Source organism: Simochromis diagramma, unplaced genomic scaffold, assembly GCF_900408965.1.
Source record: "Simochromis diagramma unplaced genomic scaffold, fSimDia1.1 OVJJ01000320.1, whole genome shotgun sequence".
In the NCBI taxonomy this organism is placed as follows: Eukaryota; Metazoa; Chordata; class Actinopteri; order Cichliformes; family Cichlidae; genus Simochromis; species Simochromis diagramma.
The window spans coordinates 10,213,794-10,235,178 of NW_024386773.1; the positions used below are offsets into that span (position 1 = coordinate 10,213,794).

A 21,385-nucleotide genomic window follows, 5' to 3' on the forward strand; every position below is an offset into this window, starting at 1 on the left:
TGCTAAATACATTTGGATTGTTTTTGTTTATTTTGTTATGTGCATTTTTGCATAGTATATGTTTTGTGACAATTTCTTATTCTGACTTTGATATCACCTTCTTATTCTGTATTTACATGCTAGACAGTATAAATATGTGATTTTAGTTGATCTAAATTAAGTCATTATAAACTAGCTGTGAAAAAAATAAACAAAAACATTTAACAAAATATAAAAAAAGTCAATATAAAATATATATGTCGTTTCTTTCTATTCCTCTAGCTTCAAGTTAGATAAATATACTCACATTTAGAACGATGCTGCCACACCATGGCCGAAGCTATTAGATACACATGCAGCGTTTGAACTTCTAGTTATTCAGCCACTAGAGGGCGACTTTGAATTCATCGCACATCCCGCGAGCTTTAGTGAGATCTCGTTGTTTGTTTACAACCCGAGAACTTCCTGTCTGATGAGAGTAGCATTTTGGTTTTTTTGTGTGTGACAGTGACTGTTTGAGCTAACTAGTTAGAAGTGAGCTTTCAAGATGGGTTGTGATGGTGGCACGATTCCCAAAAGACACGAGTTGGTGAAAGGGCCCAAGAAAATCGAGAAGGTGTGTTAGCTTTATTTGGCTTCAGTTTCCCTTCCGTTTTTAAATAGAAAATATCCCTGTTGGCGATATTTTTCGAACGCTAACAAGTTGCTAATGCTAACGGGCTAAACTAAGTATTGTTAAGTTTCGGGGTTTCATCATGAGAATAAAAAAGACATATTACGGTATTTTAAATGTGGTTTCTAATGTACGTTATGTAGTTGCTGTGAGTTTTCAGAATTTAACGCTAGTTAACATTATCTTGACGTGTTATAGACGAAGCTACATGGCGTATTCTTTCCTCACGGTCTTCTTACATAAACAGGTTGATAAAAATGCTGAATTGGCTGCCAAATGGAAGTACTGTGCATTGAGTCAAGAGAAACTTAGACGACCCATCGTCTCCTGTGAACTGGGAAGGTGAGTTATTTTTTTTGTCTTGTTTTGTACTCGGGCATTATTTGATGTTTGGACACGGTATCGCTCGATGATGCGACAGCGCGAAGGTATAAACACCGTTTCACAAATAACAAAAATCAGACATGAATTAAGACTGTACAGTTTTTCATCTTTTCATTACACCACATTATGTTCTGGTGGTCTGGCCCATGTTATTTTTCAGACTGTACAACAAAGATGCTATCATTGAGTATCTCCTGGATAAGTCGGCTGAGAGACCCAATGCTGAGGCTGTAGCACACATCCGTGGGATCAAGGTATATTAACACCGAAGTGTGAACATCTAACTTGTTTTTTTTTTATTTGTTTGTTTTTGTAATTAATAAGATACAGAGCTACATTATCCATTTACACAGTTGGAGGACTTCAGCCCATGTGTTTCTGGACACATGATTGTGTGTTTATTCGTGGTTTCAAACAGGAAATCTATCTATTTGCTTTTTCTGAAGGATATAAAGGAGCTGAACTTGACTGATAACCCTGAATGGGAAGGAGAAAGAAGAAATACAAAGGGAGACAGATATGAAGACATTCATTGTGGCATGTTTATTTGCCCTGTAGTTGGGTTGGAGATGAATGGCAAACACCGGTAAGCAACCTGAGTGAAGAGGTACTAAACCTAAGAATGAAAAAATGAGACTGACGATTCATGTTCTCTCTTTGTTTTAAGGAGCAAGCCACTATATCTAAGTTAATTTTAATATACTAAATACATGTTTGAAATTCACTGCAAAACATATCATGGCATTCGTCTATCTTGCTTCTGATATACTTATGAATTTCTGGACAATTCTGTATTTCTTAAAATTCTCTATTTTTTATTTTATTTTATTTTACCTCTGTACATAACCACATCGTACTTTAATACCGCATTTGAGATTAAGTTGGAAATCAGAATTTTCAAGTTCCCAGTGGAAGTTTTTATCTGGAACGCCCTCTCAACTCAAATTTCCAACTCAGAAATTCAAAGTAGACACGCCAACCACAAGTTAACAATTGTAAGATGGCAGGACTGAACGTAAACGTTATTAAAAGTGTAAAACTTTTAACCTGTGCTGGTATTGTTTCGTATTTGTGATTCGTTAAATAATCCATTCACACAGCACTTACAAGGTTCGATCCATGACCATGCTGCAGCAGTGTTTTTAAGTCAAAGAAAAACAAGTATTGCTGTGTTTTGTTAATGATGGATGAATAGTTCTATCTTACTAAGAAGCAAGGCATAAGACATCCTGTTTTTACTGTCTTCTCTGACTGAATCACACTCAACTCAGGAGTGATGTCACTCCTGAGTTCTGACTTCTGAGGTGTCTGGAACACAGCGTAAGTTAAATAATCAAAATGTAATGGAAGTACAGATTTGTATCTTTGATTCTGGAGTTTAACAAAATGCATTTGGTAGAAATGTTGATGCAAGTGAAGAAAACAGTTATTTGGCTGAGAAAACAAAACAAACCTATCAGAGAGAAATCAAAAACCTTGGGAGTGGCCAAATCTTCAATCAGGTACATTACTGAAAAGAAGAAAGCATTAGTCTGCTCTGCAACTCCATCAAGCCTGAAAGGCCACAGAGGAAAACTAAAGTGAATAAGGTCAAAATTCTTTATGGTTAAGAAACAAAAACATTCACAAAATCTAAGGGCTCCAAGATGCTATGGCACAGACTTGTCTACATGTTGTAGCTGTTTCCTGTCACCAGGGGGTAGTGTCACAAACAACTCGTCTGTGGGTTACTTTTGCTGTTACGCTGTTGTGGGACCTTGTCAGCTGTGGAAAAGAAAGGCGGTAGTGTACAGAGGGAAAATTACAACGTGTCAATAACCCAAAAACGTATGGACCTAACTTTAGATCACATAAAGTTAGAAAGAAATACAGTTCCCAGCCCTGCGTCCGTTATTTATTTATTTATTTATTTTTGGTGAATGGCCCTAAAAGCGATACAGGTCGAAACTGTTTAACAATTTCATATAAGTGTTTCTCTGCTTTTTAGGTTCTGTTACCTCCAGACTTGTGGCTGTGTCTTTTCAGACAGGGCCCTGAAGGAAGTCAAGACAGAAATCTGCCACAAGGTAGGCAACATTCATTTATTTATTTTCCCAGGTTATTTAGCCTCAGTAGGTTGTCAACTCTGACAGTTTTTTAAAAAAAATTCTTAAGACACTTTTAATCTTTACTGCCATTAAAAATATGTAAAACAAACATAGCCAGCTCTATTTGTGACATCATTTCTGCTGAACAGCAACAAGATGATAACGTAGCTTTTATGCTCCTTAAACACAAAACCACCAATAGTTGAACTCAAAGACTTGATGGACCTAAAGTCCCCATCATTGACCTTGGGTGTTTGGCATTAATGCTGCTTGTTTAAGTCACACTCAGCAAATTTTCAACGCTAATGATTTGTAAATAGGCAGGTTTGATAAAAATGTAGATTAGATAGCAGCAGTCTGGTATTAGCTTTGTTCCAGATGCACAACTGGTTGCTCAGATAGATAAGAATGCAAGTTAAATTACTGAAGTGTAATGATTTAATGCTCCCATGAGAAGACATAAATAGAAATAAAAACCATCATGTTCACATTGTTTTCGGTATTTAAGGGCTAGTAATAAAAATGTGAGTGAACTCTGGCAATGTTTTACATTCGTAGAATACACACAGATAAATAACTTATTGTTTTTGGGTTGCTTTTTTTTAAACAAAAAAATTATAGCATGTTGACTTTTAAAAACTATCACAATATCAGCATTGTTAAGAAAATAAAGCCTGAAGAGAATGTAAATGTAACTAAAGTGCTCCTATAGTCCACTACAAACCACTTTGTTGTTCTATAGGAATATGTGATTAGGCAAATGTTTGAAATTTGGTTTCATCATGTTTTGACTTTTGTTTTGCTGAATTCACAATTTGCACTAGAATCTATGTGAACTTTAATTTGAGGATCAGAGGAAGTTTAACGTTTAATCACTTTAGTTGAACATGGCCTTTATATAATGCGCTTTTACAATATTACTGACCTCTTGCTGAATTTAAATAATACTAAACCATAAAGAACATGCCATATCACAACATTTAATTATGTGAGTAGATGTGTTTTGGACAGATTAAACTGCACTGTTCCTTTCTTCAAGTCGCTTCTGAGATTGCCCTAGTTTAAGCCACACGGGAATTTGAATCAAGTAGGCCTAAGGCCTTTTATGGGTTCTGACCTTGTAGTTGTAAGGAGCATTAAAACTATGGTGGAAATTTCCCATGCACAGGCTATTTTGAGGTAACAGAAAGCAGATGGTAGCTGGTCAGTGTTGTTATTTCTGTTTAATTAAAAGCATTTTGGAACAGTGACAGATCAGTTGTTTGACTTTGTCAAAAATATCTAAAAGTATAAGAAAAGCTACAGCGCTTTTCGTGGGAAGCTGACTTAGAATACTGTGATTTTTGATAAGATAGGCTTATAAGGCAGCACAGTTTCTGGAGCCAATACGATTAGCCTGACTTTACCCACTCTTTATTCAGTTGCTGCTAAGTTTAGGAAATGTAAAGTACAGTTCACTTAACCTTAAATGTCAAAGTAAAACATACAAAATAACTGATAATGCAACATCACCCTTTGTTATATCCATGTAAGACAATAAGCAGTTTGTGCTGAGTTTTGGACAGGTTCTATAAAAAGTGATAGCCATTTTGGCTTTTTTTTCCCCCTTTGCATCCAGTACCCATCATAAAATTGTTATCTAAGGCTGAACTGTCAGAATCAAGTTCAGAGTGTGTGTCATTGGATAAAGACTGAATCTTTATCTAAGCCAGCATTTATCTCTTTCTTTCTTTTTTTTTCTTTTGTGGGTTCATATTTGAACTCTGCTTGCATGCTGCTGTTTACCGAACACACTTTTTGTCCTTTTTAAGAAATTTTGTTGTTTTGTTTTTTTTAATTTTTTGCAAGGAGTCATTGCATAAGTTGATCTGCCAGTAAAAATGTAAAAATGCCATTCACATAACCAAATGTCTTTAGTCTAGCTTGACTTACTAGAAAATTCTGTAGCCCATATAAAAGAAACCTTCTTTTTAAAAAGGCAAAACACTGTTTACTCGGGTATTGTTCAGACACACTGACAGCATGCGCAAGATCATGTGAAAGTTAGGACTCGTTATCACAATTGCTTTTATTTGTTTACACCTGTTACTTCTTAAATAGGAGAAAGGGTCAACACCTTTATCAGCAGTTGTGTTTTTCAAACTGAATGTCATACTGAATAACATTTCTTTGGTAGTGGCGTTTCATCCAAGCTTTAGTCATTATTTTTGCTTTATGGACAGAATTTATTTCATATTTTATTTCTGTATTTAGAAAAAAGGACAGCACTGATAAAGTTTCATAGATAAATATATTAGTATACACACATGGTCTTGAAATGCATATTGAATGCATTTTGTCTTCCTTGGTTTTGCTTTCCTATGCTTACATTATGACATAACAACACAAGACAAGTGCAAATAAGCTCAACTAGATATAGATTGCATGTTTGTAGTGATTTCATTCTCCAGCACTGCTGTTAAAGTAGCTGCTGCTGTTGCTGTAGTTGCTGTGTATGGCCAGTAGCCATGACGGTTCTATGGGAACAGTAGCCTGGTTGATAACCTTGTTTCTGTGCCACTGCTCCAAACAGTCTAGTGCCTCAGGAAAGGTATTACTCTCAAACTTATTGGCAAACATGCTGTCCATGCTGATGATCCATGGTAGGTCTTCCACTCCGTAGATACAGATGTCTCGTATGTAACGCCCTGGAAAACAGCAGCTTGGACATGATTTTTTTTTAGCATTATGCTAAAATTCGTTCCTTGTATTACGAGTTTCCATTATATAAATAAATATATGTACTCAAGCTTATATAACCTTTGACGTAAAGCTAGTGGAGAGTATGCCATATATATATATATATATATATATATATGTATGTATGTGTACACACATACATACACACACACACACACACACACACGTATATACACGTGTGTATATATTTAATATATATATATATATATATCTGTGTGTGTCTATTTATGGATGTACATGTGACTTGCTCACAAGGATTTATGTGGGATTAATAATTTATTGTTGGATTACAAAACTAAATACCTCATTTTTACCACATTTTTATAATTTAAATAATTAGGAAATATTGGTAGAATTTAATCTCTGGGAGAGTAACTAATCCGGTCTTTATTGACATATATGACTATACCTTTGCAACCACTGTGTGCACTTCCTTCTTGATCCCGCCATTTGATTGCCCGGATAGCTCCTTCCCAGCCTCCATCAATGCGACTGCCTGGAGCTTCTTAAAACATGTAATCAGACAAAATTGGTAATTATATGACCTAATTGAATTGTCAAGGTTTAACTAGCCCTGCTCAGGCCTCCTTCATCTGCTGTTTGAGAGTCAGTTCTCGATACATCTCAAAGAAAAGTTAAAGGAAGAGGTAGCATTCGCAGTCTGTAAGCAATTAAAAGTAGAGACATTGATCAAAGTTGCAAAAGTTAAACTTGTTATAATTCCTGATAAGTTTTCATTTTTACCAGGGGGTAATGAAATAAAATGTATAAGGATAACAAATGGTCACAGGCAGGCTGGAGTCTATTCTAGCTGACAAAAATGAAAAAGAAAAGTATAACCTACATAGGTCACTTGACAGAAACCCATTCAGTCTCCTGAACTATGAGAAGGAACTGAAGTACTTAAAGAAAGCCCACATAGATACAGACACAGAAGGCTCCAGTTAATAAGGAAACTTGAACCTAGAACCTTGTTTCATATCATCTTTTGTTTATATCACATCATACTCACATTAGTACATGTTTAATAGTTTTGTGCTAGCTGTTAAACAAGCGTGGAGTTTTGTGTCTGTGCACCTGTTTAAAACCGCCATTTTACCTTTGATATGGTTGAGCGTCACCCAGTAGTGTTCATCTGGACTGAATGTGTCCCTGGACCAATCCAAGAAGTCATGCGCTATTGGGCTTTTCAGAACAAAGTCCACGAAAGGCCTTGTAAGAACATAGTAGGCTGTTCCAAAATATAATTGCAGATTGTGTGGAGGAGGCCTTTTCCTCAGGCCTAGCCCTTTCGGAGCTACATGTGACCCCACAATCTCCTTGTACTGGCGTTGCGTTCTGTACATCATAGACATCGGCTGTTTGACCCCAGGTGTCATGTTTTTATCCCTCCATTGTTGGCTCTGCATGTACTGTACCAGTTCCAGGTTACTCTTAACAGGGAAGTCTTGTCCACACAGATTCACCACCTTCTTCCAGTCTGTCTTGGATTTCGCTAGATCCTTCATGCAATTCAGATCTGCTTGCAAACGAGAAAAACCAGCATAGGTCACAGTTTCACTGTGACTGGAGAGGAACGTATTTGGAAAGCAGCTGACTAGCTTCTGTACAGCCTCCCGATACTCCCGTGGAGCCTTAGCATCCACGTGAATGCAGTACACATTTTGTGGCATGTAAATTGCCCTCAAGAGGCGGACAAAAAGCTCCAGCTCTTTATGAATAGTCACAATGAAAGCTAAAGGGTAAGCCTCCTCTGCACGACTTAGAGGTTTTGTTATAAAGTGTAAATCTCTTTTCAAGTTTGAGCACGGCAGGTGGCTGTTTAGAATGTAGCTTTCCACCTGTAGACCAAAAAAGCATATATTGCGACTGTTACTGTTGAAACTCATTTTTAAATAGGAATGTCAATGTGACTGTGCTAATGCTCCTAACTGGTTGTTAGATCAAATGAAAATTTCATCTAGAATATTTGTGCTTTTTATTTCTCAGAAGTAAAGAAAGGGTGGGGGGAAAATACATACCTGGCAGTCACAGCTGTACCAATTTACTCCTTTCTTCATGCCTGGCAAAAAAGTTTTACACGCAGTTGAGAAAGGTTTGCAACTTGAAGATGGGGGAGGCTTTAACTCAGGTGGCGTCCTAGTCCTCAAATAAATGAAGGAAAAGATAATAATACTTATCCCGAGGCACACGAGGAAGCTGCATTTTGTCCCTTCAAGCTGGCGCATAATAGCCCTGTTTCTCTGTAGTCTGCCAGTACCACCACAGTTAAAGCTTCTGCAGTGGAGACATCCAGTTGGATTATTTGCAGAAGGATCCTGGATCCTTGAGGAATATAAAATAGGGTTAAGTATTTAGGTTGGACCTAATTGATGAAGCTAGCTTGTAATATTTGGCACATTAACTGCTGCTGCTTTAGTGCTTCCGCAATGTCTATGGGATGTGTTTTCTAGAACCACAGCTTGCAACACAGGAAGTGAATTACTTGCTGTTCTGTATATGATAATATTACAAAAGCATGGCAAAGGTAATTGATATCGATCACTATGTTAGATGTATTTTTTATGATAATGCAAAGCAGTTCAATTGCAGATAACTTGTTTTCATCTTGTTGCTATGTATATTTTCAACGCGGCAAAGGGAAGAAGATGATTTAGTTCTTGAAAGAGTACTTGTAAAACGTTTCACTGATCACTTGCAGAGGAGCGGTTTATTTGGGGGACGTTGAGTGTAGTTTCAGAATTCATCATAGTACTGAAACCTCTGTAGTGAACAATTACTTTACTTGAACAACAGGCTATCCTATTAAATCTCAGTGTCACATTCATTGGCCACAGTATTTTGCTACAGAGACTCATATATGCTTTTGTGTTAAAGGAAATGGTTTGTATTGATTTTAATCATGACTTATTTGATGGATTCCAATGTGTGCATGCAAATAGGGAGTCGTCTTCTCACATGACAAGTTTGTTATTGAGTTACAGAGGGTTCTGTGCTGGGACCAATTCTGTTTACATTATAGATGCTTCCCTTCCCTTGTTATTAGACAATTTTGCATACATTTTCATTACAACACAGATGATACCAAGCTATAGTAACCTCTGAAGCTGGATTACACAAATTAATTAGTTAAAGCAGCGGTCCCCAACCTTTTTTACGCCACGGACCGGTTTATGCCCGACAATATTTTCACGGACCGGCCTTTAAGGTGTCGCGGATAAATACAACAAAATAAAACTAGTACCGGTACCGAAAAAAAAAAAAAAAAGATTTATTCATAACGCACGTGAAAAGACCCGGGACAACCGAGTTAACGATAAAAATGATAACAAAATAACGCTGAAAACTGATAAAAACCCTGAAAACGGTCCTCAACTCTCGCGGCCCGGTACCAAACGACTCACGGACCGATACAGGTCCGAGGCCCGGGGGTTGGGGACCGCTGAGTTAAAGGACAGGCATGTTTTAGACACAACACTAAAGTTATTATATTTGTCCCTAAAAATCTCTGAAACATTATGTCTAACCAGAACGCAAACTCTTGATTGGCATTACGTTAGCCTCCAGTAAGTGAGGAACCTGAGAGTCATTTTTGAACTGGATATGTCGTTCAACGTGCATTAAGCAAATATGTGTCGCTGCTTTCTTTCAGGTGGAGTATTGTAATCCATTAATATCAGATTCTTCTAAACGTCTTCTTTTTATCTCTCTGGCTGCTCACAGTTTGTTCAAGTACTCACTCACAGATCACTATCTACTCCAGTTAATTCTGGTGACCTCAAGGCTCTGTCCTGGGTCCTTTACTTTGTATTATCTATCTCCTACTCCTAGGTGATATTTTGAAGAAGTATAACATGCAATTTCACTGCCATGCAGATGACACCCAGCTCTACTTATCTTCCAAACCCACAGGTACTCTCCTACCCACAACTATTTCTGATTGTTTAAGTGACATCAAGGTTTGGTTTACTCACAACTTACTCACAACAACAGAATTTATTCTATTAGTCAGTTTTGATTTGGTGCCTAAAAGTTCCAACCAGAAGTCTTTCATTATCCATTGATAACTCTGACAACAGAGTTATCAAGTGGACTCTCAGGTCAAGAGTCTTGGTGTCATCCTTGACAGCACTCTTTCCTTCACAGCACTAGGGCTGCCACAAACGATTATTTTGATAGTCGACTAGTCAACGATTATTTTTGCGATTAGTCGACTAATCAGATTGTGCGTCCATTGGACGTAAAACTTACAGCTTATTGCGCCAGCTTACAGCTTTAAGTGTTTAAGGTATGTGCTAACTAAAAATAAAGACAAGATGATAGTTTATTAAACTTTTAATGAAATTTGCAGATTGTCTCGGTAAAGTTGAATAAACTCGGCCGTCTGCTCCTTGCTATCTAAAATATAACAGGACACCGGAGTATATTCTCGAGCATCTCGCACTTCTGATAATCAGTTGTCTGCTTGATGTTTATTCATCTGTGTAAAACTATAATTTTAATCTCAGCCAAACCAATTTACTTGGGAACAAATAAAATACTGAAAAAAGCCAAACAATAACATTTTTAAGTTATCTAAGTGACTTATATACCATGTTTAACCTGAGTAGCGAAAGACGGCGGTGGGTTTGAAAACGATTTGCCGGGAGTCCGGTGTTCTCACCGGCTCTAATGAGCCTTGAACCGAGCTGTTGGGTAACAGACGTCTCCGAAAACGCTTTTTTGGAGGAGGTTTGAAATAGCTCCTTTTTAGGGACTAAATCGGTGCGCTGTGATGCACCGAGCATATCCCGACACCCCCAACTGGATATGGCAGATTACTGCCCCCCGGAGCCAGTTTTTGCTAGCTGTTTCTTTCTGTTAAAAGAGAGTTCTACACTCCCCACAAACTGCTTGCTTACAGGGAATTTTTTAAGTTTTGGTGTTTTCTCCCAAATACTGTTAGGTCCTATGTAAGTAAACCTGAGTTTAATTGAAAAAAGTACAACTTTTATTTTTTATTTTTTTTATTAAAAAAAAAAAAAGAATTTATACCCAAGTATCCTTTGGAGGGCAGAGAAGCTTTAGACATGTCTGAACACTGTTCTCTTTCACAGTAAACATCCTCACTCAAGCCTGTTCCTGAGAATATCACTGAAGATAAAGATATCAGCAGGGAGGCTGCCATGGAAATGTGTATGTTTCTGATCTGCTGAGATTCCTATCCTTCTCATATTGCGACTAATAGAAAGAACAGTTCATATGTAGAAACGAGGAATAGCTTGCTGGTTATCAGTTTGGGTAGATTTAAAAAAAACCCTTTGGTTTCCTAAAATATTTGTTTATACATTCCTTGCAATGAAAATTTGAGATCATATTTAGATCAGCATGTTCGACTATATTTTGTTTTCGTGCAATCATTTATCACATTGCTGCTTTGGTCAGAGGCAACAGAAATAAACAGACAATAGCAGAATATGTAAAGAAAGAAAGACAAAGAAATGCCAAGCTTAGTGACCTACCTTTGATGCAGGTCAATCTGTACTCCTTATAGTGAAGAGGTCAACTTTTGTACATCAGCACCTGTTTGGGTCTTAATGACCTAAATTGCTCCTGCAAGTTATGTTGCTATAATTCATTTGAAGTCCTGCAGTGAAGAGTCATTTCCTTCGCTGGCAGCAGCAGCGGTAGCGGTAGTGTCAGCAATATATTCAAGCTAAATTGAATTGCTTTCTTGTCTTCTCGTCAGGAGGTTGCTTTCTCAGAGCTTGATGTTGCGTTGTGAGTGAGCCACAGTGGTTTGTAATTGTGTGGAGTATTCTCTTGTTGTGTTCGCAGCTGATTATGTCTCTCCTCCCACAGCCCCATGAGACAAGTCCGGCCCTCCCTGGTTACTAGCATGAACACCCAATCACACACCTGACATAAGGAGTCATATTCACACATTTCACACACACCCACTCTTTCTTGCTATCTCTCTCTCTCTCTCTCCTGCTCACTTGTGTATTGCATCAGTATTTTTGTTTTTTGCTTGTCTTCGAATCTCATTACCTCAAGTTTCTTCTTTCTTTTTTCCTCTCAGATAAGATCAGTTCCAGTTTATCTGCCCTGTTAATGGTGTGCATGTTTATGCACACTGTGCAGTGTGACTCGTCTCTTGTTCACAATCTTGTTGCCTCTTGCAGTTACAAAAAAAAAAAAAAATTTGGTTGACTTGTTTACTAACTGACTTCATGCTAGTTTGTGTCATTTTTGGTGATGGTAACAGCAGAGTGACAGACTTCATAGCGGCCCAGAGTTTATTTGCTGCTTGGTCAGCTCCCGAGATTATCTCTGTTGTGTTGAACAGAGCACATGGCCACGGTTCACACCCAGTGAGCCTGCATTACAACCACACAATGGATCCCCTACTTGTTACTCAGGGGTTTAATATTTGTTTTTGAATATCGGTGTGTGTTTTCCTATTAAAAGCATTCATCCCGTTTATATGTTTAGAGACACAAAAACCTAAGCCTTTTTTTTTTAATCGCAAGACTTTCACAAATATGTAAGCCAGTTTGTTTCATACAGGGTTATCGTTAACCAGTATTATCCTGTATTTCTATTAGCAAACTTACAAACTGTTGTGGATAAATGAAATCATAACTCAAGTGCTACTTCTGAAACCAAAGGAACGATGAAAACAACAGCAACAATAAAACAAATTACATTTTAATTTGGTTCTGGAGCAAATATTAAACTTTTGATTTGGTGTGACAGAATGGTTTATTGTATTGTGAAAATCTCAAGTGTCAAACTGTTGAAATAATAACATAGAATAACAATAATATTTCTTTGTCTTAGTCATTTCATCGATGTGTGCGTGTCTGACTGACACGTTCGTGGCATTTTGTTTTGTTTTTTCCCCCCTCATGCTTCACAGAGTTTAGCCCGTCATAGGCAGGCAACATGCAAATAAAATGGAAAAGGGACGTGTCCCGACAAAGAAATTATCTGTGGGTTGATCTAATAGTTTTGTTAGTTAGTGTTGAGTTCTAGGTATGTTTGGATATTAATGGCTCATGGAAAAAGCAAAAGGCATATTAAAAAAAAGTTTTACTGCGAATTCCTGCAAAAGATGCAAACGAGCAACATTTTATGAACGTCCATTGAGAAAGTTAAAAAAACAAAACAAAACTGATTTGCAAGATGGATTGGACTACATGTACTTATACGAAGTGAAACTGAAAGCAGTCACTTTTTCAGAGAAAATCATTTTAAACTAGCCTGACAGCCAAATATGTATATCTCAAAATACCTTAAATGATGTTAATTACAATCAACTTTCAGTTTTGTTACTTCCTGTTTTGCCACAAAATTTATAATGCATATACAACCAGACAATGTTTTATCAATGCTAGCAGGCGGCAGCTTTTAAAAGTGTAAGTAATTGAAGGGCACTTTTTTAATCCTCCTTTGCCAAGAAGCTACTGTCACTGATAACAGTTTACCTCATTCAAAGGTTCAAGGTTCTTTATTTGTCACATGCATAGTTATACAAGTATAACACACAGTGAAATGTAGCCTGACATGCTCCTCGACATGTGCAAAAAAATTGTGGGTGGGGGGGAAAAACATTATTTATATATATATATATATATATATATATATATATATATATATATATATATATATATATATATATATATATATATAGTATATACATTGGGTGAATGTGCAGTAGTAGCAGCAAGCAGGTGAATTCTGTACATTAATATGAATAGACATCTGACTATTTTACAGGATAGACAATATAAACATATTTAAAATTAAAGGAATTGAAATGTACATTGTGCCTTGGTTTAGTGTCTGGAAGAGTCCTGACTCAGTCAATTATAGATGATGTGAGAGGGCGGGTGTGTGTGTTTAGGGCACGGATGGCTTGGGGATAGAAGCTCCTCTTGAGTCTCTCTGTCCTTGCCCGGAAGATGCGGAACCTTCTACCAGATTGCAGAAGTTGGAACAGTTTGTTTCTGTGTGAATCTATTGAAAGGAGGCACTAGCAACAGCATTATACACAATAATAACACAATTAACAGTAAAATAAGCTAGTCGTGTTTCCCTGGAAATTTCAAGTAAAGGTTTAACGTAACTCCTTAGCACTTTAGTTTACCTATAACTAAAAAAACGTCACTTTTTTACTCGTTCGGAGCCTGCATAGTATTTTAGTTAAAAACTTTTATTCCTTTTTCAATAAAAATGAAAAAAATATTTTCTACATTGGATGTTGTATCTTGGGTCAGGTTTTTTAACCAACCACTTAAAGTCCTGCTTTTCCACACCAGTATTTTCCATCCAAGACTTGCTCTATATAGAGTGCAGCTAGTGATGCTTGGTTGAGTGTTTACTTTACTTTAGGATTACACAGCACCATCCTTCATAGCTTGCTCTGCTGAATGGGGTGTTGTTTCCTCAAATAGTAAAACAGGAACAGGTCTGTTGCTTCCACCTTGAGAAAGAGAGGAGGTTTATGTGCAGATTTTGCAAAACATCTTGCTTTGTTGGGGGTTGTTGAAGTAGTTCCCTTTTTAGGTACTAAATGGTAAACAGAGGTTGACACAGAACTTGCTCATTGCTTCATGATTTCAGATGATATATGTGAAAGTCCTACCTCATATTTAATTTTAAAACAGTTGTGCTGGATAACAGTGCATTAGCAGAAATAACGCTATATGGTGAATGTCTTCTGCCTTTACACTTGTTGCAAAACATGTTTGCCTTTTCTAAATCCCTTTAGGAGTCCCTTATCTGGAATATAATGTTTGTGTTATAGTGTGGAGATCCATTTAAAGATGAAGATATTGTTGTGCTCAATGGCAACAAGGAGGAGGTGGACAAGCTGAGGGAGAAGATGGAAGAGAAGCGGGCCAAAGCTAAAACTAAGGTGTGTGACTTCTCTGCTTTTTGATAGAATCTGTCTTCACAACTACAAAACCCTGAAACTAGTATTCTTTGATTTTCAGAAATCAAAGAAGAGTAAAGCAACTGAAACGGTGTCAGCATCAGAATCAAAAGGTTTGTGTGAAGCCTAGTAAGTAAGTCATCATATGTGTTCAGCATTTGCATGAACAAGGCCAACGAACTAGCAAAAGGCCAGAAAATTTTCTTCTTCATTTGGATAATATTTTGAATGTGCTGTAGTGTACTAGCTGGGTTATTCAAACTTTTAACTCACACTGAATACTAGTAAATACTGAGAAGTTAAGATACATATAAATGTGATATATAGTGTGTGGCCAAGCTAATGTTCACTTCAGTCTAGTTAGGGGGGGCGATGGGGATTTTTCGTTTTTATGGGCAGATGTTTTGGTTTTTTTGGAGGTTTTTTTCTTTACGTAACGGTATAAACAATGAAAGGTGGTGGATTGGCCAGATGCTGGCAGATGTGTAAAAATAACTCAACTGCTTGGTGGTGGCTATGGCGGAGCTTCCACAGATTCAGTAACATTAGCAAGTGGCTGGTCTCCACCACTTGGAAAGGTGGGAAAGGTGAGGCAGGAGGAGGCTGCTAAACAACAGCAGCAGCACTTAAGGTTGATAAGTTGTTGTTAGAATTTACTTAATATTACTTTCTAGTATCAGCTGGCGTTTGCTGGAGCCACAGCTGTAAAAGCTGTTGGTCATGATATCGGTTTGGATATGTGGTGAGAGGGAAACATGAAGACGAAACCAGGAGATGTCCTTACTGAATCATCAGAGCTGAACAGGTGATGGAGAAACAGGTTTACCTTTTAGGTGACATGAATGAGTTGAAGGGAAGTTATGAACTGTTTCTGAGAGACAAATAACACCAGGATCCTTTTTCTACGTTGCTGACAGCTGGTAACTGTGCAGGGGCGGTCTAGCAAAGTCTTGCCAGGGGGCCAGGTAGGGCATTAACAGGGAAAGGGGGGTACAAAGAAATACTTCTCTTTCTTATTCTCTTTTAAAATGTCTAGCTTTTATTAAATAATTTGAAAAAATAATCTGAATCTTACAACCAAAGTTTTCATTTGATGTAAACTGTATAGAAATCCATTATTGTACATAGGAATGTTTTTTTCAGGGTCCCATCATAATTTCTTCAGAGGATGTACTGTATATGATGCCAGTATTTTCCCACACTTTCTAGATACTTTACCAGTACTGTGTGTAAAATGCCATCAAAAAGTCAATTAAGTTTTATTCTTTCTCACATGTCTTTCTGTCTCCTTTCACTTTTTAAAGGTTGCCATGTTAGAAAAAATATTTGCCCTGCCATTGACGTGGTAAATAAATAGTTTATGAAAATACCACTAAATCTGTCATTTATTATTTTTAATATTCAGTAATGATCATGTCTCACCTCTAGTCTTCTCTGTCTTAATTTCAGGTTTCCAACATGTGTTGTAGATAGTTCAGGAGGTTAACTCGACCAAGCAGTCTTTGGGTTTCGGCTAAGTACTGTTTAGAATACCAGAATAGGGAGGATGGTGTAGGTTTAAGTTTATTAGATTGATGCATATACACCAACAAGACAGTGTACATCACTGTTACAACAGCATTCGTTTTCATTCAAAGGCTTTATGGTTTTTCCTATAATACCTGGTGGGCCAGTCTCCAGTCAAAATGCCCGGGACGATTTTTTGTCTCCAGTCAGTGCATGTCTTAAAGCATACATTGGAATGTTTTTGTGGATGAATGTTTGACAAGGTATAGAAAAAAGTGCTTGTTATGAATGTGTGTGTGATTGGGTGAATGAGGGTTGTAGGAAGAAAGCACATTTAGTGCTCAGTTAAAAAGCGCTACATAAGTATTAGTGCTTTTAACCATTTATCCTCTGTCTTGCCTGATTGCTTTCCACACAGACGGCACAGTGTCTCCTCCCAATGATATAGCAGGAACAAGCTTGCAACAAAATGGTGGTGACAGCAGCCAGTCAGGTAAATAACAATACTTGGATCTTTTACGTACAGACAAATAGTCTATTGACATTGCATTGTCTTCACAAATCTCTTGAAGCCAACTGTTTTAAAAACATGAATGTGGTTTTCTGTATGTAATTCATTCAGCCTCTTTTTATTAACCTTCTAAGACCCAGCAATGAATTTTTGTCCTCTGACTGAGACTGCTACATTAAGCACCATTTATGCTATCTATACGACTCCTACTATACTGTCAAGGGGACATGATGGGCTTTTTATTAATGCCACATTTGTGGAGGTTGCAGAGCACTTTCTTTTCAAAATAATGGAAATTGCAGCTTCCACAGATTGGCATACATTATGATTCTATTGCTTACACTCAGATTGTTTCTTCAATTTGAGAGTCTTAACTTTGACTTTGATTTCAGAAATGTACAATAAGTTTATCCCTTCCAAAACAAAAATTGTATTCACTGTCCTTTGTATTGAACAGCAGGACTTACTACTTACATTTCCAACCAGTGTCCGTACTTCCGGTAGCAGAAGGCAGGATGAAGCAGAAAGATAATTTACTCAGAACTATGGAAGAGGAGTCAGTGTTACTGCTGTCAGGGGATGAGGTGGACAAAGGCCAGACATCAGAGTAGGAAGGTGGAAGCTCAGAGGCTCACCATCTTTAAAGGAGCTTACGAAGGGGTGGTGTGACTGTACCTACCATCCATAATAGGAGCTGTTTAATGTAGGGCTATCATTTTTTTAGGCATTTTAATATCTAGAAGGGGAAATAAAAACCTATTCAGTTGAATTCACACACTCACACTTCCACCAGCTAAGATTTTGATTTCTTCTCTTATTTTGTCAAGTCATGTAATTAATGCACTTTCGGCATATATATTATTAAACTCTACATCTGCTATCTTTCTTAATTCAATTTGGGTTACATACTGAAATTGGGTTGAAAATTCTATAGGTAACATGAAAACAGGAAACCATTGTCTGGTGGTTGTGTGTAACAGAAAAAATCACCACACAAACAAGAAGGAAATGGTGACTTCTGAAGGTGGCATTGGAACTGAAACATTGTTCAGTTTATCTGTTGTCACCGCTTGTAAAGATAGCTTAAAATCTGAATTTACTGGTTCCTAATTAAAGCCAATTCATTAAGTTGAGAGAGCTTCATCAACATTGGGCAGTCTAAGTAATAATGATCTTAACGTCACAGCTAAGTGGGAGCAGAATAAAGCACTCTGGAAAGTGAATACAGAATGCAATAAGGCTGCCATGAAGTGCGGTTACCTTCACAGTTCGATGTCCTGCATAACAGTTGAGAAACCAGTAACCACCCACAACTTCAGAGCCTTAGCTTACACAATCCTTCTTGTCCATAATGGGCGATGGATGTTATCATTTTGCCAGGCTCCTCAAAAGCTGGTATGAACTTTTCACTCTGTCTGAAATTTCACCTTCGTGCTCTAATGTCTTGCTCTTGTCCACCTCATTTCTTGACAGCTCTAAATTTGACTCCACTTCCACAGTTATTTTTTCTTTGAAACAATACTTAAATTATCTAAACGGAAATCTATCACACATTTTTTTTCTTCTAGGGCTCAGGAGGTTAATGATCCATGTTCAGTCTAATGTTCAGTGTTTTACCACTGATGTCCAATTAAAGTAAAATTCTACTGTAGTTAAAATGTCTATGAAGTGTTCTCAGTCATCCAGGTCATCGTAGTTTAAGGGGCTTGGAAAGAAAAGCGTCTGGACTTCTTTAAGTTTCCTTGAAGACATTTCACCTCTCATCCAAGAAGCTTCTTCAGTTCTAAGAGCAATTAGTGGAGAGTCCCAGATTTTAAACCCTATGGGAGTGTCCCCAAGAGGGTCATGGACCCCCTATTGATCCTCTACCTAATCACACGAGCCAAGGTGTGAAAACGGGTGTGGGTCCTTGTTACGTTCCCCTGGGGGGGTCTAGGCGGTGAGGGGGACGTAACAAAAGTGACCGGGTCAGAAAAAGGAGTCAAGGAGGCGAAAAAATGTTAAATAACACAGTTTTATTGAAGTAATTCAACTAAAAGAGACGGACAAGCCGCTATCACCATAAAACACAAACAAAACACAAACAAAACTTAGGCGTTGGTCAAATAAAGCAAAAAGTCAAAAGGAAAGCGCAGCTCACTAGCTGGAAGCCACACTACACAGCTCACTAGCTGTACCCACACAAAATGGCACTCTGGCCCAGAGCTCACCCTGCTCTGGGCTTAAATACCCTTAATTGCTGATGGGAGTCAGCTGTACAGGAGGGAAAGGTGGCATCTCAGGCAGGGGAGGTAGTGGAACACGCCCACACAGGCACCCTCAGGAGAGAGAGAGAGAGGCTAGGGCCGTAACAGCCAAGGTTTTGGATGAACCCATTGTGAAGCCTAGCCCCACCCTGTCATGTGATTTACTGAGGTCAAATCTCCCAGGATGTGAGTGGGCGTTAAGATGACAGTATTGTTGCATTTGTTTTTTCACACCTTGGCTTGTGTGATTAGGTATAGGATCAATAGGGGGTCCGTGACCCTCTTGGGGACTCTCCACATGTCTTAAAATCTGGGACTCTCCACCAATTGCCCTTAGAACTGAAGAAGCTTTTTGGATGAGAGGTGAAACATCTTCGACTAAACTTAAAGAAGTCCAGACTCTTTCCAAGCTCCTTAGACTATTGTAGTTAAAGTAACATCCAATGGGTATTATCAACCTGTGGGAGGAACAAGTCCTTATTTTTAAAGATGCCTTTTTTTTTGTCTCTTTCATCCTACTACTCAGCTGTGGCTGGACCCTCTGGATCTTCCAGCTCGTCTAAAGCGACCAAGTCTTCATCAGCCTCTGCTACAAAGAGGTCCATCCAGGATATGAACGAAAAGTCAGAGGCTTTTAAGTCTTTGTTCACAACCCACAGTTCTGCCAAGCGCACTAAAGATCAGACATCCAACTGGGTCACCCACACCCCTTATCACTTCTAATAACTACTAAAGTGCATAGATCACAGTTTCTAGATCTTTCTAGAAATATTAACATATTAAAATAAATCTTGCTGTGCATACCAAGCACACACACCAACCCTACATGACCTCAGATATTGACAGCGATATGTGGGCTAATTCCCAATTTCTCTCTCCAGTTCCCAGTAGCTCAGTGTTTACATGTTGTGAACATTTAGTTGAGGCTCCCTAAGTGGTTCTGAGTGTGTGCTTTGTAACTTAATTCCTCCCCATGGATTCCCTCACAACCTCTTTGTTGTCAGTCACAGGTGGTTGAGGAATTAATACTAGGATGACTGTATTATCAGTGGCACTCTGCTTCCCCCTAATGGGCAGAAAATAGCATTTTAATGTGTTCACAGGATTGCTGCATTTATTTTAGTCCTTAGTTATGATAAGAAAAATGAAAAAAGACAAACTGCCCTGCATTTGAAAAGGCAGATCCTCAGTAATTAGTATCTCCAGATTTTCCTTCCTCACAAAATCTAGTTGTATGTGCCTGGTAGCTATTTATTTTGGCTTATTTTTTTAACAGGTGTAGCAGGTGACTTTCACTCACTTTTGTTCTTTTAATTAGTTATTTCTCAATTGTTCTTTGAAACGGGGGAAAAACTAAAGATTTGGTGTATTTGACTCCTCTGATTTGCAAAATAACCACCACAGCCAGACCAACAGCTTTAATGCGATTGGGGAAATATACTCAATAACTAATGCTTTTTTCGTTTTTGTGCATTTTAGTCTGGACTTTAATGGAAGACCTTTAAAATAAAAAGTTACATTGTATTATTGTCTCCAAATGAATTCATATTGGGGTTAAATGTGCTTGTATAGACAGTCAGTACATTTACAACATTTACAAAGAAATAAAAAAATGCTTTGTTCTTATTTTTTGCTTTTTTTTTTTTTTTTGTAACAAGCAATACCACAATAAATTTCTATTCACAGTATTTTAGTGTTGTTTTTATGGTGCAGATTATATTACATCTTTGTGTTCTCTCTTCTGTAACACGTTACCAAGTGCATAACAGAGCATTAATTATCCAAGATCACAAAAGCAAAACCAAATCCCTGTTGTGCACTTGAAGGGAAACATCACACCTAACACAAGCTATAAAAAAACTCTTACGCAACAACAAGTCTCCCTGCAGTGATAATGTGGACAGTGTCACATTTTTGTAATTAGGGCTTGTATCTCACAGTAATGAGACAACTAGGAAGCAACTGAAAAAACAGACTCGGCATAAATCCACAAAAAAAAACAACTTTTGAGTATTAGTGGCATTACTTACAGTCAGGGAAAAAAATATTTGAACCCCTGCTGATTTAGTAAGTTTGCCCACTAACACAGAAATCATTATCAGCTATATTTTCAGTGGTATGTTTATTTAAACACTAAGAGACGGAACAAAAACAAAAAAGGAATGGATTTCAAAAAAGTTTTTAATTCCATCCATTCGCAATTTAATGAAGGAAATTGGTATTTGATCCCTTTGCAAAACGTGCTTTAGTACTTGGTGATAAAACCTTTGTTGTTGGCCACAAACTTTTGCACACATCTCAGGGATTTTGTCCCACTCCTCTACAGATTCTCTTCAAGTC

General features: G+C 37.7%; 2 protein-coding genes and 1 long non-coding RNA gene across 4 annotated transcripts; 2 read left to right on the forward strand and 1 right to left on the reverse strand.

Annotated features, from left to right (window-relative positions):
• The first annotated feature begins 428 nt into the window (after positions 1-428).
• Positions 429-20,733, forward strand: rtf2 (replication termination factor 2). The gene is made up of 9 exons (XM_040007619.1): positions 429-595; positions 900-994; positions 1,197-1,290; positions 1,483-1,622; positions 3,024-3,102; positions 14,654-14,764; positions 14,844-14,895; positions 16,707-16,781; positions 19,572-20,733. The coding sequence occupies exons 1-9, from the start codon at positions 527-529 to the stop codon at positions 19,766-19,768; spliced, it is 912 nt and encodes a 303-aa protein (XP_039863553.1). The 5' UTR covers positions 429-526; the 3' UTR covers positions 19,769-20,733.
• On the reverse strand, positions 2,918-11,723 carry gcnt7 (glucosaminyl (N-acetyl) transferase family member 7). Of its 2 annotated transcripts, none has more exons than XM_040007604.1 (5): positions 11,364-11,723; positions 7,884-8,187; positions 6,962-7,703; positions 6,272-6,367; positions 2,918-5,810 (listed from the first exon to the last, which is right to left on the reverse strand). In XM_040007604.1, the coding sequence occupies exons 2-5, from the start codon at positions 8,088-8,090 to the stop codon at positions 5,563-5,565; spliced, it is 1,293 nt and encodes a 430-aa protein (XP_039863538.1). In that variant the 5' UTR covers positions 8,091-8,187; positions 11,364-11,723; the 3' UTR covers positions 2,918-5,562. The 2 variants fall into 2 exon arrangements, with proteins under 2 accessions (XP_039863538.1, XP_039863544.1); XM_040007610.1 differs by having other exon boundaries at positions 5,581-5,824.
• On the forward strand, positions 18,663-19,421 carry LOC120718898. Its single transcript, XR_005692591.1, has 2 exons — positions 18,663-18,704; positions 19,143-19,421. It is a non-coding gene; the product is annotated as an uncharacterized LOC120718898 (long non-coding RNA).
• Positions 20,734-21,385: the final 652 nt, after the last annotated feature.

Excerpts from the sequence above, each read along its gene's own strand:
- rtf2 (XM_040007619.1), top strand. The coding sequence starts at position 527 with ATGGGTTGTGATGGTGGCACGATTCCCAAAAGACACGAGTTGGTGAAA. Across the intron at positions 596-899 it reads GGCCCAAGAAAATCGAGAAG|GTTGATAAAAATGCTGAATT; the intron begins GTGTGTTAGCTT and ends TTACATAAACAG. Across the intron at positions 1,623-3,023 it reads GAGATGAATGGCAAACACCG|GTTCTGTTACCTCCAGACTT; the intron begins GTAAGCAACCTG and ends TCTGCTTTTTAG.
- gcnt7 (XM_040007604.1), bottom strand. The coding sequence starts at position 8,090 with ATGCGCCAGCTTGAAGGGACAAAATGCAGCTTCCTCGTGTGCCTCGGG. Across the intron at positions 6,368-6,961 it reads GACGCTCAACCATATCAAAG|AAGCTCCAGGCAGTCGCATT; the intron begins GTAAAATGGCGG and ends ACATGTTTTAAG. Across the intron at positions 5,811-6,271 it reads TGCACACAGTGGTTGCAAAG|GGCGTTACATACGAGACATC; the intron begins GTATAGTCATAT and ends GCTGTTTTCCAG.